This window comes from Nelumbo lutea, chromosome 4 (genome assembly GCF_056320005.1).
Source record: "Nelumbo lutea isolate HS-2025 chromosome 4, American lotus-T2T, whole genome shotgun sequence".
Lineage (NCBI taxonomy): Eukaryota > Viridiplantae > Streptophyta > Magnoliopsida > Proteales > Nelumbonaceae > Nelumbo > Nelumbo lutea.
Genome location: NC_142687.1, coordinates 94,863,896 through 94,882,820, shown reverse-complemented (window position 1 = coordinate 94,882,820; position 18,925 = coordinate 94,863,896). Strand labels below are relative to the sequence as shown.

Below are 18,925 nucleotides of genomic sequence, written 5' to 3'. Positions count from 1 at the left end.
CCTTTGATTTCTTCCTTGATCGCAAATCTTGAAGCGCGGCCTCGTCTTTGAAGCTCGGCCCCGACCTGCCAGCGAGGACTATTTGATTGCCCTCCTCGGTTCGTGCACTACCTCAGATTGAGCAACATCAGATTGAAGTCGTTTGTGGGAACGACACTAAAAGACTTTCCTGAAAATCTCATTCCTCGCCACGCAATTAAGGAAGCGATTAAGATGCCTAAAAACCAGTCTGAACGATCAGTTGGCCATTCCCTGTCTCGGGAGAACCAAGACGTCCCACACCCTTCGGCTGTAGTAGATCCAGTGCAATTCCCAGCCATGCATAAAAGGTTGATAAGATCTTCGAATTCATGCAAACACTAGGGTCTGCCGCGCCACCCAACTGGGTTGTCCCCCCTCATGCACTGACGCGCACAAAGGACGATCCTCAGACTAAGGACCCCAAAGCGTGCCAGTCAGACGTAAGGGGAGAGCGGTCCAAGCATATGAGGAAAGACACAACTCGAAAATCCGCTACCATTGCCCATTCCCGAAGGACGGGACTACCATAACCAGACATACTAGTCAGCGTGCATTCCTACCAAAGAAAGGCTCGGCAAAAGGACGCTACCTTTCGTAGTCTCAATCATCGAGTCAAGCTCAGTCAAGGATCACCCCACATGACCCAAAAGGGAGGCCATACACACTACAACCCCAAACAATAGAGATGCCAAAATTAAAGAGCTCCGGCAACGCCTAGAAGAGTTAGAGCACACTTGCACCCATAAGAGTGCAAATCCTGCCGTAAACCAACTTGTGTAGGCCATCGCGCATATCAAAGAGGAGCCACCCTTCATCCAGGACATAGTGGATGAGGTACCCCCTGTTGGATGGTGAGCCCCCCAATTCGACAAGTACGACAAGAACTCTGACCCATTTGACCATGTTGCGGTGCTCAAAGCCCAGATGATGCTACATGGTGCGTCAGAGGGACTGATGTGCAAAGCCCTTGTAACCACACTGCAAGGCCCAACCTTGGCATGATACTCCTCCCTGTTGCCGAGGTCCATAGCGTCATGGGCCCAACTGGAGACCCAAATCCTGGCACAGTTCACAGCTAGTTAGAAGCATTGGAAAACCTCGATCAGCCTTATGCAGGTCCGATAGAGAAGGGCGAAGTCCCTTAGAGACTATTAGGCGAGGTTCAACAAAGAAGCACTTCAAGTTAGGGACTTAAATCAATCAGTCGCGGTGACGGCCATACAACATGGACTCCACCCTTCCCTATTCAACTTCTCCATCTCCAAGAATCCTCCTCAAACGTTTGTTGCGCTAATGAGCCACACGTAGAAGTATATCAACGCTGAAGAGGCCCAGGCATAGATCAGAGACGAGGATGAGAAACCCGACAAAAAAATGAGAGAAAATGATGAGCGAAAGTCCGAGAGGTCAGACAAAGACCAAAAGAGGCAAGATCGCCAGACCGACCATAGACCTCGCACCCCTCCGCCGACCTATCAGAATTTCACGCCACATAATGTTCTGTGGTCTGAAGTTCTGATGCAAATCCGCGACTACAACTATGTCAAGTGGCCGGAGAAGATGAAGACACAAAGTAACAAGAGAAGTTGCTCGACGGGTCGACCCCCATTACCGACCTGTGAAGCAGAAGAAGAGAAACTTCACCATAGAGCGGTGGCAAGTGATCACTGAGGAAGTATAGAAGTCAAATACCTCGGTTGGTTGGCCAACGTAGTGAGGGTGATGAAGGCCAATGGAAAGTGGAGAATCTGCATCGACTTCACTGACCTAAATAAGGCCTGTCCCAAAGACAACTTTCCCCTTCCATGGATCAGCCAACTCGTCGATGCATCAGCAGGACGAGCTCCTAAGCTTCATGGACGCCTTCTCAAGCTACAACCGGATTCGGATGGACACAGACGACCAAGAGCGAACAACCTTTGTCACTAATCGCATCGTACTGCTACAGGGTAATGCCCTTTGGTCTCTAAAATGCTGGCACTACCTATTATCGGCTGGTGAACGAGGTATTCAATGACCAGCTTGGTAGGAACGTGGAGGCATATGTCAACGATGTGCTCGTGAAGAGCAAAAAGGCCAAACACCTCCTGGCCGACCTCTAAGAAGTCTTTAACACACTTAGAAAGTACAAGATGAAGTTAAACCCAACCAAGTGAGTCTTCGTGGTTGGCTCTGTCAAGTTTCTGAGGTTTATGGTAACATCGTGAGGATACAAAGCAAATTCGAAGATGATAAAAGACATTTTTGACATGCCATCCCCTCGGACCCACAAAGAAGTGCAACGGGTCACCAGGAGAATAGCCGTCCTTGGCAGGTTTATGTCCAAGTTCGCAGACCGATGCCTCCCCTTTTTGAAAGCACTCAAACGGCCGAAGAACTTCCATGGGACAGAAAAGTGTGAGCAGTCTTTCCAGGAACTAAAGCAGTACTTGAGCTCGCCACCCCTCTTGACTAAGCCGAGTCTAGGAGATGAACTATTGCTCTACCTTTCGGCCGGGGATGAGGTCGTCAGCTTAGTATTGGTCAAAGAAGAGGACCGAGTACAAAGGCCGATCTACTACACCAGCAAAGTCCTCAATAGCATAGAGTCCCGGTACTCCAATATCGAAAAGTTGGCTCTGGCCCTTGTCACCGTAGCTAGAAAACTCAGACCCTACTTCAAGGCCCACAACATTCGAGTACTCACCAGCCAGCTCCTCAAGCAGGTGCTACAGAGATCGGAAGTGTCGGGCATCCTTGTCAAGTGGAGCGTGGAGCTGAGTGAATTCGACATCAAGTACGCACCCCGACCAGCGATCAAAGCCCACTTCTTGGTAGATTTCATCGCAAAATGCACATTTACAGTGTAGGAACCAGCCCCACTGCCCCCAGCATGGACCCTCCATGTTGATGGCTCGTTGAATCGGTTGGGTAGCGGCGCCGGCCTTATCCTCCTCAGCTCGGACGACATAGTGTTGGAACACGCCCTTAGGTTCGAGTTCAAATAGTCCAACAATGAGGCTGAGTATGATGCCCTAATTGTGGGCTCCACCTTGCTTTAGACCTCGGGGCACAACAAATCGAGGCCTTCAGTGACTCTCGGCTCATGGTCAACCAAATCCATGACCAATTCAGTAGCTCAAGCACTTTGACATCCAGCAGATCCCTCGAGCCGAGAACACTCGAGCCAACACCCTTTTAAAGCTCGCCAGCTTGCCGCAGATCGACCTCGATTCAATTATCTAGATAGACACGCTGGCCATCCAAGCATCGCACCATCAACCATCCTCATCCTTCCAGTGCAACATGGATCATCTTGGATGAACCCCATAATCAAGTATCTTCGAGAGGGCACCTCCCGGAGGATCGGGTAGAAGCAAGAAGACTCCAACACAGAGTAACCAGGTATTGCTTGATACAGGGTCAACTCTATCGTCGTTCCCACATGCTTCCCTACTTGAGGTGTCTCCTCCCAGTCGAGGCAGACTACGTCCTTAGGAAAATACACGAGGGCATTTGCGGAGATCACCTTGGCACGCACACACTTACCCATAAGGCACTCCGACAATCCCGCTAGGGAATGGGACTCTATACCGAATACCTCGGCAGTTAACCTCATCCCGACAACCCCGAAAACCCAATCTGATCAGGACACAGATCTTTGGTTATAAAAAGGTACTCCATGCTCGAGGTAAGGGATCCAACTTCTGAGACCTACACCGCTACTTAGCTCGGACCGGCATCCTTATAGCCCGACCCGACCTTCCTACAACCTCCTACTAGCTTGAGCATCGGAGTTCTTACCCGAGGGTAATTCCTTGGGCCTTTGACTTCTTTCTTAATCATAGATCTTGAAACACGGCCTCATCATTGAAGCTCGGCCTTGACCTGCTAGCAAGGACTATCTGATTGCCCTCCTTAATTCGTGCATTACCTCAGATTGAGTAACATTAGTTTGGATCTATTAACAATAAAATGACAACACATTGAAAACATTAGGCTGAGTTTGGAAGAAATACAAATGCAAGTGCAAAACCGTATAATTTACATTATTTTTTTTGTATTTAGGTTGTACATATTTGCATTTGTACTCTTTTCAAACGGAGCCTTAGTGTCTTCTGGCTGTGGGCCCTTTATGACCAATCATATGTATTCCCAAATTGTTCTGTGTACACGAGAAATATGTATTTTTTTTTGTTTTTATTTTATTTTAAATATTATTACTTCTTCAAATTTTCAAATAAATATAATAATATAATATAAAAAGGTATTCTCGTTTAAAAAACAATGATTCAACAAGTGGCCCTCAAGTCAATTTTTGAACCGACACGTAATAAATCGAAAGCTGACCCAATAATTCAAATGTTTGAGATTTTGCCTTAAAAAAAATGTTCCTAGCAGTAAGAACTAAGAACATTTCATTAGAATAACAAAGAAACAAGCCACACTCAAAACGCAGACTAACAACACAACCCAGAAACCATCAACGCCACTAAATGTTTCGGACTTTGGTTTTGGACAGATTCGAGAATCCAGGCCGAAAGTCACTCTTGTGGTTAGAATGGCAGCATCCGTGGGAAACTACGATTACATTATAGATTGGGAGTTTCAAACTGACGGTCTCATTCGAATTAAGGTTCATCAAAACAATAAACTTTTCTTCCATTTGGTTAAATTAATCAGTTAAAGCTTAATTTGCCTCATTTTCTAGTAATATCCTTTCTTAAGCAATCTACATCAATCTACAAATAGGTTGCACTTACTGGGATGTTGATGGTGAAAGCAACAGCCTACCAGAATCTTAATCAAGTGGCGGAGCAAGAATACATTGCCGGAACTTTGGTGTCAGAGAATTTGATCGGCGTAGTACACGACCACTACGTCACGTTCTACCTGGACATGGACATCGATGGTCCAGACAACTCTTTTGTGAAAATGAATCTCGTCAAGGAAGAGGCTACACCTGGAGAATCACCCAGGAAGAGTTATCTGAAGGTAAAGCGACATGTCTCGAAGACGGAGAAGGATGCTCAGATCAAGCTCAAGCTTTATGACCCATCGGAGTTCCATGTCGTCAATCCTTCCAGGCCATCTAGGGTTGGGAATCCAGTTGGGTACAAGATTGTTCCCGGCGCCACGGCTGCTAGCTTACTCGACCTCGATGATCCTCCCCAAAAACGAAGTGCATTCACAAATAATCAGGTATCTTACAAATCTTAAAATTCTCTGAGTATGTTTTAGTTCGTAGTCGGAGACTCGCAGTCAGAATTGAAATCCATTCGAATTGGAATCAGTTGGAATAGACCATTTGATTTAGGGAAATAGGGTTCCTAATCAGAATCGGATCCCAACTGTTTGGTTAAGTGGAATTGGAATCTGATCATTCTCATTCTTACTGAAATGACATTATGCTTCTCATTTGAGGGAATGGTCATTTTCTAATCCCTCTCCTTCTCTCGTGAATGAAATCTCATTCTAACTTATTTCATTTCTCATTATAATTCTTGTTTAAACCAAATAGACTATAGAAATTGATCATTCCAATTCCAATTCTGGTTCTAACTACAAACTAAAGAGACCCTCATTCCCAAGAGAGGGATAGGGAATGTCATCCCTTAAATGGGAGAATAATGCCAATCCAGTAGAAATGGGAATTGAATTCAAATTCCACCCAATCAAATAGTTAGAATCTAACCATTCTTATTCTAATTCGGATTCAAAATCCTTATTTCCGTGAATCAAACAGATTCAAACTTCATTTGGCGCTCTCTAAATGCTACAGTATTGGTTTGTTATGTTTATCAGATTTGGGTGACTCCATACAACCGGAGTGAGCAGTGGGCCAGCGGACTCCTTGCATATCAGAGCAAAGGGGACGACACACTTGCTGTTTGGTCTGCGAGGTACAAATACACAATTTACAGATCAATAAGCTTGAGTTACAAAGAGTAATGATCTTCAATGTTTTAAAAAATGACTCGAAATTGGAATTGTTCTGGTTATCGGTTTCTGTGTCGATGTTTCGACCATTCAGTCTAAATGGACGGTCCATTTTGAGAAAAAAATAAAAAAAAGTCAAAAACCGTTGAATAAACCAATAAGTTGACATTTAACCATCTGGATCAATGAATCATTGACTGATTCGATGGTTTTTGGCCAAAAGCCGGGCTTGAGGTAATACAAAATTGATTGATTGAACAGTTACCGAACCAAACAGTCTGAATATCAGGATCAACAACGGTTTTAAAACCGTGATGATCTTTGTCAAAATATTTAATTATTAAAAAATAAAAACTAAAATGAGACAATGATAATGCAGGAATCGTCCAATTGAAGACAGAGACATTGTAGTGTGGTACACTCTGGGCTTCCACCACATACCTTGCCAAGAGGACTTCCCCATCATGCCTACAGTTTCATCAAGCTTCGACCTGAAACCCGTCAATTTCTTCGAGAGGAATCCCATCCTCCAAGCCCAACCTAGGTTTCCCAAGGACCTACCAGTTTGTAGGGCTGCTGATTCAGCCTGATCAGCGCTTATTTCTCGAGTTCACATCTCCGCCCCACAAGGGGCAGCCACATAACCCACAGTACATCTCTGTTGTGTATTGGAAATATTATAGTATCAGAATTGATGATATCATCACCGAGAGGTGTTCATGATGCACACGAAGATGTGCTGTAGGATGTTGTGGGGCTGAAATGTGAACTCCTATTTCTCTTCTTTTGTTTTGTTCTGTTTTGTATGTATTTGTAGAAAACCCTATGATTTTATGTTTTTTATATGAACCACTTGATTATTTTTAGTTGTGGAGATTTAATGATGCTTGATCTATCACCATTAACATACGTTTAACACAGTATCCAAATAGGTTTTGTCAATAACACCCAAAAAAAGATTGTGTAGAAAAAAGAGAAGAAGGTAATATAGGTATTTGTCTTGGCAAAAAAGGGGAACAACAAAATTAAGTTTAGGTCAGGTAGAAAATACATTGAAGGTTCATTCGTTATTTTGGATTTTGAAAGGGAGAAGTTATTAATGAGATTTTGGTTACATTTATCATGAAACCATGTTTTTTTAATATTTATATATGGGGTCTACAAAAAATAAAGGAAAATTTATTTTTCTCGATTTAGATATCAGGTGGATAAATAGCTTTTTTCACTTGAGGAGAAAGTTATCAACACTATGATGGGATAAATTTTTTTTTGCTAAAAGATCATTGTCTTATTATCTTAGAAATAAAAGAACATCGGTAAATGTACATATTGAAAAGAACGGAGCCCGAGTATCAATTTAGTGAATTTTCTCATATCTGTGCCATAAATACCCCTAGCCTAAACTTAACTGAATTAAAATGCTGATGACCTTGTGTGTTTGGAAGTGTGGTTGTTTATTTTTATAAATGTAGCACCAAGTAAGCATGCAGTTGATGATTTTTTTTATTTAGTTGGGACATTTACTAAAAAACCATCTACTTTAACCCCCTCAATTTATGTAAATTGATGTTTTTTTTTCAATGGTATCACCATTTTTTTACTTTTTTTTTGTGTGTTGTGTCTAATAGAACCTAAGTGGCTTGAATAAATAATAAAATATGTGCACATAAATCAATACTACTTTAACAATTTATGAGACAAATATTTCTAGAAAAATTGGGTCATGGGTCAACCCAATGATTCGATTGTCAAATCTAATTGAGACTATTTATGTATTGTTAAAAGCTTTTACTCTTTAATATCCAGTATTTAGTTCTTATTCTTTATTGTTTATTCTTTGAATTTTTGAATTTTCAAGTTTTTTCTTTTAAGTTTAGAATTGTAAAGACTAAATTTTGAAATTTTATTTATTTTTAGGGTTGATTTAAATTGTTCCATGGGTCAATTCTAACCAAACATTTAGGGTCCGGATCTATAATTTGCCAACCCTATGCATAACTCGGTTCAACCTGAAATCAACCCAAAAGTGCCATGACTGGACCCGAACCTGACCCACTCAAACCAACTGCCAAGTCTAACCGGTTGTCTTCATGAACTAAATAAAACAAAAATACTACACGATCCTAACACTCCCTAAAATGTGAGAAAAACTATGTAAATATTGGAAACATAAGATGAGAAGAACATAAATCTTCTCTACCCATTTTTTTCTTTTGGGTAAATTACTCCCCTCGGGTGAGCGTTCTTAGTACTGATTGAAAGCCGGGGATGATGATTCAATGCTGGAGAACTCTTCATAAGGAGAGGCCTATGTTGCGAGTTGCGACTTAGGCCCCCCAAACTTGTCCATTATCCAAATTCCACCTAATAATTAAGTTTGATAATGAAATACGTTAAATTACCAAAATACCTATCAAAACTTTCTATATTTTCTTAAAAAAACTTTTTTGTCCTCTTAAATCATCAATCCAATCGAATAATTCTTAAAACTATTTATGGGTGGTGGCCATCCATTACAAAAAGAAACGGCCCCCACCAATGACAAAACACCCAAGTACTTGGTTGATGCAAAAATCAAGAAAGAAATGCCCCAGAAATTACCATAAATCAACAACAAACGACAATTGCGATGTGATGCTAATCAATTCGAGGTGGTGAGCATATTGAGAAGAACAACTAGATAGTCTTTACCAACAGGGCGGAGTTGAAGTGGAAGGACTGAGTCGCACTTCAAGACCTGTGATCAAGAAAGATGTCAGAGGCCTGAGGAGTTATCCCCGAGTAGGTACTCCAATGCTCAAGTCAGTAGGAGTTAGCAGAAGGCCGGGCCGAGCAAGGAGAGTGTTGGGCTGAGCAAAGAGAAAGTACGGGTGTCAAAAGTTAGAATCCATTACCTTGAGCATGGAATACATTTTTATAGTCGACGCTCCGTTTCCTAGTTGGATTGGACTTCCGGGGTTATCGGGATGAAGTCAGCTGCTGAGGTATTCGGATAGAGTCCTAATCCTCGATGGAGTTGTCCCTATTCTTCTTTATCTGTAGTTACGCTTATTTTCATGACGTGTAGCTAACATGGCTGAGAGGATAAGATGGGGGAACACAATAATAGCATAGCTCAGCTTAGGCCGCGGAGTCAATGTATACCGCGGAGTTGGCCAAGCTATGCTGATGTGGCTAGGCTGACCGGGCAATAACTTGTCGGCCACGTGTCTCTTTGGACCAGCTCAGCCATGGCCCGAACACCACTCCCCCAGTTTTGAAGTTGAGGCACAAAGTGTTCGGCCAAGGTTTAGTGCGGCAGGATGCTTTGTTCCTCGGCTGAGGAACTCCAAGTTGAAGTTTAGTTGAAGTCTGGTTGAGCGTTTAGTCCACTTGATGTTCCTCGCTACTTGCTAGAATTTGAGGTCCATGCAACGTGGGATGTGGCCGAGGAATCCTTCAACCGCAAGCTGCATAACTCCAAGAATTGTAACTTCGGAATCCGAACACCACTCCCCCAGTTCTAGAGCCGAGGAGGGGGAGTGCTCGGTCGAGGTGTTGCACGATTACGTAGCTCGATGGGGCACCGAGGTGTTGGGCCGAGCTTCGAGTTCTAGGTGTTCCTGTGGTGCCGAGGAAGGGCTCTTCGTTCCTCAGTTGAAATATTGCATGGTGTTGAGGAAGGGCTTTCTAATGCCCGATGATGCCGCACCGATGAGGGGGGCCGAGCTTCGGTGTCGAGGCCTCTGTGATGCTCGGTGATGATGTGTCGAGGAAGGTGCTGAGCTTCGAAGTCGGGGGCCTCCATGATGCTCAGTAATGACGTGTCGAGGGAGGTGCCGAGCTACGAAGTCGGGGCCTCTGTTCTTTAGTTGAGGAACTTGTTAATGAAATTTCAGAATCCCAACACCACTCCCCCAGTTCCGAAGTCGAAGAGTGGAGTTCCTGGTTGAGGTGCGGCATTGCCTCCTTTGGTTGGCATCTACTACTTGGCGCCTTGAGGAGACCAAAGGAGTTAATTGGACCGGTGGTCCTAGGTGAACCCCGGGCATCTACGGTGTTGGTTGGACCGGTGCTAAAGGGTGAACCAAGGCAATTAATTCCTTGACCGTTGCTTGTCAAGATCATCGCTTCGGTTCCCGAGGCTATGCGCATGCGGTGACAGTCACACCGATTGGTCTTCTTAAGCTTTGCTAGAGTGGCGCTTGATCCCTACCATTGGTCTGGCATCGAGTCGCGTTCCTGGGGGTTATAAGAAGGGGTGGATGGGCCTTTCTCCTTTGTCATTTGCGAAAGGAGTGGCTTGGATTGCTCGGCAAGGTGTTATTGGCGTTACTCGGCCTTGTCTCTTATTCATGGCTTAAAGTTTGGTAAGATATCTTCCTCATCTTCCCATTCTTCTTTTTCTTCTAGTTCTTCTTCGGGTTCTAGTTAATCTGACTATGAGTTGGAGGTTGGGGATTTTGAGGCTGTCGAGGTTGGTCCCTATAGGGTAGAAGTAGAGCTTCCCTTGTGGGCTGGTCGTCGGTTTGGGACCACACCCTGCATCTTGACTCTTGGGGATATGGCTCAGATCTGAGCTATGTATGACATCCTCGAGGAATTCCGGATGAGGTGCCCATAGCTCCGAGAGATGGCAACAGATGCTTGGCCCGGCGAGATATGTGTACGAGAAAATTTTAGAAGTTGGGTTAAGGTTTTCTCTAAAAGAAGGGATCACGGGGTGCTTGGATGGTATCGAGTATTGCCGGTACAGCTGATGTCGAACTCATTTAGGTTTTTGTTCGGCCTTATGTCCTATTGTGCAGTTCGTGACATTGAGTTGACCCTGGTTCCTCCTCCGAGGTCTTCTGAGAGGGCGTCCCGTCGCCAAAAAAGAGTTCAATGGCAATTAAATGATGATGAGGATGTTATTGTCATGGATCTCGAGGAGGTTCGTCGGGCTGCCTTTTCTTCGAAGACTGAGGTAGGGGCAATAGCTTGGACATCCATGTGCTACACTGGTTAGTCCATAGTCAAGACGAGCTAGAAACCCCCGGGGTTCCTGAACAGTTAGTTCGTGGAATGATGACGACCTACATATTTGAGGAGGCCAGGAATATTGGGAGCGATGCCTTGGAATGCTCACTCATTCGGCTCAGGTAAGCTCACTCACTCTTGTTGCTTTTAAGTATATTCCTTCATGCTAAGGGTACTTCTGATGTTCACAGAACGTGTGCTCGACAATAGCTTTGGTTGACCGCCTTTGGCACTTGCGGGGAATGTACGAGATAGAGCACTCCGAGTACTTGTGACAGAAAGCTCAGTTGGCTGATCTTCAGACGATAGGGTAGTGGTCAACCGTGTTGGAGAAGGAGGTGGCTGAGCTGAAGGCCCAGTTGGATGAACAGGCGAACTTAGTGTGTGGCATGAGGTAGGAGATTGCTAAGCTAAAGGAGGAGAGGGAGCGGCTAAGGCAGGAGGCCGCCGAGGAGGGGGTAGATCGGTACAAGGCACCGTTGGAGGTTCGACAAGAGATGGATCAATATGTCTTGGCTTCCTTTGAAGCTGGCTTCAATGTCTTCCATAGGAGGGCTCTACATCACTGCCCGGAGGTAAGCGAGGTTGTGCAGACTTGGGAGGTGTACGACTTGGACACTCCACCTGCTTCAAACAATCTTTTTGATGAGGAGGCCGATGAGGATGGTGAAGACGGTGAGGGCGGTGATGAAGTCGTTGATCCCCCCGCCGTGGATTGTGTAGCCGTAGGGTTCTTTATTTTTCTTGTTCTTGTAATGGCTCGGTATTCTAAGCTTTCATCTACTGTATCGACTATTTAACTTAATGAAAGTTTTTTGTTCTGAACTTGTGTGCATACATACATCATTTTCTTTTGGGTTCCTCGGCCTTGCCTCGGCTGAGGTCTGGGGTTGGTCAAGATTTTCAGTCTTCGACTAGCAGGGCCAGAGTATATTCTGAGCTCTCATCTCTAGGATGGGAGCTTTTGGGGCTCTTCGAGGGCTGGCCATTGCTCAACTTGCTTTGATTAGTTGTTAGTTAGCGGGTGAGTGGATTTTAATGACCGTCCTCAGGTCTTGATGGGTGGGGGTGTTCTTCTCCACCTTAGGGTCGGACCATAGACAATCGAGTCAAGTTGGTTGGCGATACGCTGCTGAGCTACATGTTGTGGGCTCGGGTCGTTCAAAGATTAGCCAAGTCAGTGAGTGTTGTGCAGATGTGTAGTGTGGCTATGTAGCTTGACTTACGCGGTGTGTGTGTGTATGCAGTGTGCAGGACAATCAAACGTTTGGCTCAAATAAAACATTCTACATTAACTATCAAATCATTGGTAGTAGATCCAAAGATTCCCTGTATTTCAACTCCTCAATATTGGTCGATCATCGAGGTCCTCAAGTCTGTAGGTGCTCGGTCCAAGAACTCTGGTGATTTTTCCTTCCCCAAGCGCGGGCACAATGACTTTATGGAGGACGAGGTCAAATGTCTTGAACTTGCGTCTTCTGACTTTGGAGTCGTAGTATTTTTCCATCCTCTGCTATTGTGCTACCATCCTGACATATGCTCGGTCTCGGGCGTCCTCTATCAGGTCTAACTCTACGCTGAGGTCCTCGTCATTTTGGTCTTCATCGAAGAGACCAGCCTAGAGAGTTGGGGAGCCAATCTCTACGGGCACCATGGCTTCGGCTCCGTCGGTTAGGCTGAAGGGCGTCTCTCTGATGGCCGTCCGTAGAGTAGTCATGTATGTAGAGTATGCTCGACAATTCCTTGACACACCTCCCCTTGGCCTGGTCTAGCCAAGTTTCCAGGCCGTGCAATAAGGTTCGATTGGTCTCCTCGATCTACCCATTGCTTTGGGGTCGGTGTACAGCGGTGGTCCGGTGATCAATCTTCAGGTCGGTGCAAAGGGCATCAAACTTTCGATCGGTGAATTGCGTCCTATCGTTCGTGATGAGAACGCATAGAATACCGAACCGGTAGACAATACCTTGCCAGAAGAAGTTTCGGGCATTATGCATGGTAATGCGTGCCAAAGCTTCAGCTTCCACCCATTTGGTGAAGTAATCCATTGCCAATAGGAGGAATTTCTTCTGTACAACCACGGAGGGGAAGGGACCGAGGATGTCCATACCCCACTATGCGAATGGCCACGGGCTGGTGATCAACTTCAAGGGGACTATGGGCTAATGATGGAGATTGGAATGTTGTTGACAATTGTCGCATTTTCGAACTAGCCGGGTTATGTCTTGCTTCATCGTTAGCTAGAAATAACCTTGTCGAAGTGCCTTGTGTGCCTGGGTGCGCACGCCGAGGTGGTTTCTGCAAATACCTTCGTGGATCTCCCTGAGGACGTAATTTGCCTCGATTAGGGAGAGACATTTCAAGTAGGGGGGAGTGTGTGAGTGACGGTAGAGCTAACCTTGGATGAGTCAGTATCGGGCTAATCTATGCTTGAGTCTCTTTGCTTCTGTCCGATCTTCTGGAAGTGTGCCTTCTCGAAGGTACTGTGTGATGGGGTCCATCTAGGATGAACCATACTGCACCAGGAGGATGAGGAGGGCCGTTAGTGTTATGCTTGGCTAAGTCAACGTCTTTAACTGCACTGTTGCATCAAGGTCGACTTTCGGGTCTAGCTAGCTTTGACAACGTATCGGCCTATGTGTTTTCAGCTCAAGGGATCTGTTGGATGTTGAAATGCTCAAGCCAGTGGATGAGCTCTTACACCTTTTGTAGATAGCTCGCCATCATAGGTGTCTGCATCTCGAACTGGCCAAGGATCCGATTGACTACCAACTAGGAGTCACTAAAGGCTTCAATTCTCTAGGCTCCCAAGTTTAAGGCGAGGCGAAGTCCGGCGATTAGGGCCTCACACTCAACCTCATTGTTGGATACTTTAAACTCGAACCTGAGAGCATGCTCTAACACCTTGTCATCTGGGCCAAGGAGAATGAGGCTAGTTCCATTGCTTTACTGATTTGATGAGCCATCCACATACAGAGTTCATACTTGTGGCGGCGGGGCAGGGTCCTCGGCGATGAAAGTGCATTTGACAATGAAGTCAGCCAGGGACTGAGATTTGATCGAGAGTCGGGGTGCATATTCGATATCAAACTCACTTAGCTCTATGCTCCATTTGTTCAAGCATCCAAATGCTTTCGGCATTTGGAGGACTTTCTTGAATGGTTGGTCGGTGAGCACTCAAATGTTGTGGGCTTGGAAGTATGGCCTGAGCTTTTTGGCCGAGGTAACCAATGCCATGGCCATTTTTTCCAAGTTGGAGTATTGGGTTTTCGTGCCGCTGAGAACTTTGCTAGTATAGTAGATCAGCCTCTGTACCCGATCTTCCTCTTTAACAAGCACCAAGATGACGACCTCATCCCCGGATGAGAGGTAGAACAATAGCTCATCCCCTAGGCTTAGCTTGGTGAGGAGGGGCGGCGAGATCAGGTACTGCTTCAGCTCTTGAAAGGACCGTTCGCATTCCTTGGTCCATTGGAAGTCCTTTGGTCACTTGAGGGCTTTGAAGAATGGGAGACATTGGTCCATGGATTTGGACATGAATATGTTGAGAGAGGCTACTCTACCGGTGAGTCGTTGCACTTTTTTGTGAGTTCGAGGCGATTGCATGTCAAGGATGGCTTGTATTTTCTCTAGATTTGCCTCAATCCCCCTCTGTATCACCATGAACCCTAAGAATTTCCCGAGCCAACCCTGAAAGTGCATTTGGTTGGGTTCAGCTTCATCTTATACTTCCTGAGGGTACCAAAGACTTCCTTTAGGTCGGCAAGGTGGTTATCGGCCTTCTAGCTCTTCACGAGCATGTTGTCGATGTACGTTTCCACATTTTGACCGATCTGGTCCTTAAATACTTCATTCACCTACCGTTGGTAGGTGGCACTGGCGTTCTTGAGGCTGAAGGGCATCACCTTGTAGTAGTATAGGCCGCGGTTGGTGATGAAAGCCATTTTCTCCGGATCATTAAGGTGCATTCGAATTTGGTTGTACCCTGAGAAAGCATCCATGAAGCTCAGGAGTTCATGCTCCACTATCGTGTCGACGAGCTGATCGATCCTCGGTAGAGGGAAGCTATCCTTAGGGGAGGCTTTGTTTAGGTCGATGAAGTCGATGCATATCCTCAACTTCTTATTGGCCTTCTTCACTATCCCCACGTTGGCCAGCCAATTGGGGTATTTGACTTCCTGAATGAAGCCAGCATCGAGTAACTTTTGCACTTCCTCAGCGATTACTTGCCACCATGTTATAGCGAAGCTTCTCTTCTTTTGCTTGATAGGTCGGTAGCGAGGGTTAGCGTTCAAGCGGTGTGTGATGATCTTGGCGTCAATCCTCGGCATATCCGCTACCGACTAAGAGAATACATCGGCGTGATCCCTTAGTAGCTGCACAAGCTCTTCCCGAAGGCGGTCATCTAGGAGAGAGCCGACCTGGACCGTCCCCTCGGGGTCTTCTTCACTAAGCGACACTTGGATGAGGTCTTTGATTGGTTGACCACATTGTGTTCTCACCTCGTCCCGCAGATCATGGGCTTCAGCCATCAACATTTCTACAACTGGGCATGGTCCTTGGTAGGAGAGCAAGTAGCATTGTGATGCAGTTCTTTGGTCTCCACGCACTACGCCTATGTCGTATTCGGTGGGGAACTTCATGGCGAGGTGGAATGTGGAGATCGTGGCCTGTAGAGCATTAAGGGTTGGCTTGCTGAGGATGGCGTTGTAGAATGACAGGCAACGAACCACAATGAAGTCCACCATGGTCATCGCAGTGATGTCATCATCTCCAATCAAGAGGGGGAGGGTTATCCTTCCACTGAGCAAGAGGGACTCCCCAGAGAAGCCCATTAGGGGAGTGTTGACACGGGTTAGGCGCTCTTTGTCTATGCCGAGCTTCTCGAATGCGTCCTTGTAGAGCACATCAGCGGAGCTACCCATATCAACCATAATCCACCACATCTCAAAATTGGCAACCTCGGCTGTGATTACCAAGGCGTCATCATGTGGGATTTGAACTCCCCGGAGGTCATCGTCAGTGAAGGTGATAGACTAGTCGTGCTTCTTCTTGTGCCCCCGGTTGTCAATTTCACACAGCCGCGCATACTTGTTGCACCCGAGCTACTCTCTCCTCCTACGACGGTTCCTCCTGATATGACATGGATCACACCAATAGGAGGGGCTCGGGGTAGTGGTCGAGCATTCTCCGCGCACTGTTCTTCCTATGTCGGATTTTCGCTTTTGTCAACCAACCCGCCGAGGTACTCGCACCTAATCAAGTCTTCAATGTGGTTACGCAGGTTAAAGCAGTTCTCTGTGTCGTGGTCATGGTCTCTATGGAACTCGCAATACTTGTCACGATTCCTCTTGTTGCCTTGTGTTTTCATCTTCTTGGGCCAACGAACGTTATTGCGATCATGGATTTGCCTCAGGACTTCAGACCAGAGTGCATTGAGCGGTATTCATGGTCTATGATTGGCTTTTTATGTGTATTCCACAGATGGTGCCAGTTCCATAGAGACCATGACCATGACACAGAGAACTGCTTTAACCTGCGTAACCACATTGAAGACTTGATTAGGTGCGAGTACCTCGGCGGGTTGGTTGACAAAAGCGAAAATCCGACATAGGAAGAACTCGCAATACTTGTCACGATTCCTCTTGTTGCCTTGTGTTTTCATCTTCTTGGGCCAACGAACGTTATTGCGATCATGGATTTGCCTCAGGACTTCAGACCTGAGTGCATTGAGCGGTATTCATGGTCTATGATTGGCTTTTTATGTGTATCCCACAGATGGTGCCAATTTGATGCTGCTCAATCTGAAGTGGTGCGCGAACTGAAGAGAGCTGATAGTCCTCGCCAACAAGGTGGAGTCGAGGTGGAAGGACAGAGCCACGCTTCAAAACCTGTGATCGAGAAATATGTCAGAGGCCCAAGGAGTTATCCCCGGGTAGGTAGTCCGACGTTCAAGTCTGTAGGAGGTAGCAAAAGGTTCGGCCGAGCAAGGAGAGTACTAGGCTGAGCAAAGACAAAGTACGGGTGTGAGAAGTTGGAATCCTTTACCTTGAGCATGGAATACCTTTTTATAGTCGACGCTTTGTTTCCTAGTTGGATGGGGCTTCCGGGATTGTCAGGATGAGGTCAGCTGCTGAGGTATTCGGGATAGAGTCCTAATCCTCAGCGGAATTGTCTTCCATATTCCTCTTTATCAGTAGTTACACTTATCTGCATGACGTGTAGCTGGCGTGGCTGAAAGGATAAGATAGGGAGCTACAGTAATAGTGTTGCCCGGCTTAAGCCACGGAATCAATATATACCGCGGAACTGGCCAAGCTATACTGATGTGGCCGAACTGATCAGGCGATGATTGAACGGCCACGTGTCTTGAACCAGCTCAACCATGGCCCGAACAGGATGATAATAAGATCTCACCATTGTCTGTACAGCAAGTTCAGGGTAAGCACCAACAGTTGTTTCTCTACTAAGCATTACTGGGTCTGTGCTATCAAGTTATCAACAACCGCATTGGCAACATCGGTGGCTTCAGCTCGAGTTATCATAGATTCCAACATATGAGTTGCAGTCACAACAGGATCACCTGGATGTTGCACTTGTAGATCACCACTTTTTGTGCTAGAAATATCTTCTCATCAATTGGAATTTCCATTCCCAGATCGCCACGTGCCACAAATTCATCAGAGTTTGCAAGTATGTCATCAAAATTAGCTACCCCTTCTTGATTTTCAACCTAACAAATTCACAATTCGAAAAGAAATGTCAGGATTCTGAACCAGGTTTTCACTAATCTATCATAACTACAATTCATGAATGGTTCCTCTTTCATGCACCCCTTCTTGTCTCCATGGTATGAGTACGCTGGCTCACCGTTTGCCTTTACAACTGGTTGAGCAAAAAACCGAGAAGTCCCAAAAGGCTTTCCTTAGTCGGGAAAAAAATCGATAAAGAGGCCTATTTAGACACAGAGTTGCACAGATAAAAACGTGAACAGGCGCAGGAACACAGAACGCAGCAGGTTTTTTTTTCATTTGCACGGTAAAACTGTTAACAGAAGTTTGCAGAGAAGCTTAGATTTTTGTTAGCATTCCGTCACCCATCTAGTTCTATGGCGGTTCCAGGATAAGAGAAAGAGAAGCTTAATTATTACATTCATTTTCAGGATAGGAGAAAGATAAACAATTCAATCATTCCGATCAAATGGGTCAATTCATTATTAAATAATAATAATTAAAAAATATATATAATATAATAAATTATAAAAAATACATAAATTTGTAAAAAACATTTGAGTATATCTCTAATATTATATATTCATCATATTAAATAAAAAATAAATATGATAAAAATGAAAATTAAAATTAAAGATATTATTACTATCAACATCATCGTCCAAATTTACTACATGCAATAAAGTATATACACATTCGCTAATACTTCAGGATGGAATTTTGCTTTGATCCCCAACATTAAAGGTGTAAAGAGACTGGGCTGAATGGGCCCTAACAGCTGCTTGTGTGATATCCTTTATTTTCATCTTTTATTTTATGTTGATGGGCCTCACTTAATGGGCCTGTTATTTGTTCTTGTTTTATTTTCTTTATGTAATTGCCAAGTTGGCTGCCCACTTAAGGGCATACTTGTCATCATAAATTTTTAGAGATTAATAAAATAGGGTTAGAGAAGGGTGAATTATTCGATTTCTTCTTCTCTTACCTCTTCTCTTCAACATACATAGCTCTTGCACTATTATTCAGATCTGATTTACACTATTAATTACTAATTTTAAATATGATATTAGAAGACTAATTCACATCTTGGTATTAGAGCGGGTACAGTTCTTCTTTCTTCATTTTTCTTCGTTCCTGTACACTCTAAAATCAAGAGAGTGTATTGAGAGGTAGGTTCTCTATAGTATAGAGAATCACTTGCCTAGTTGATAGAAGGGTTTGGAGATTTAAGTTCTGGCCGAATTTTGCCAAGAAGTGAT

The 18,925-nt window shown here is 44.9% G+C and overlaps 1 protein-coding gene across 6 annotated transcripts in view; it reads left to right on the top strand.

Moving 5' to 3' along the window:
* LOC148861949 (amine oxidase [copper-containing] gamma 2-like) overlaps positions 1-18,925 on the top strand; it is a 28,612-nt gene that overhangs the window by 4,147 nt on the left and 5,540 nt on the right. For 2 of the 6 annotated variants that reach the window (XM_088984712.1, XM_088984714.1), the window contains exons 2-4: positions 4,523-4,636; positions 4,753-5,202; positions 5,806-5,903. In XM_088984712.1, coding sequence (XP_088840838.1) covers positions 4,523-4,636; positions 4,753-5,202; positions 5,806-5,903 — 662 coding nt within the window. Of the gene's footprint in view, positions 1-4,522; positions 4,637-4,752; positions 5,203-5,805; positions 5,904-6,319; positions 6,807-18,925 lie in introns of those variants that run through there. The other 4 variants (XM_088984715.1, XM_088984716.1, XM_088984711.1 and 1 more) reach the window with 3 other exon arrangements.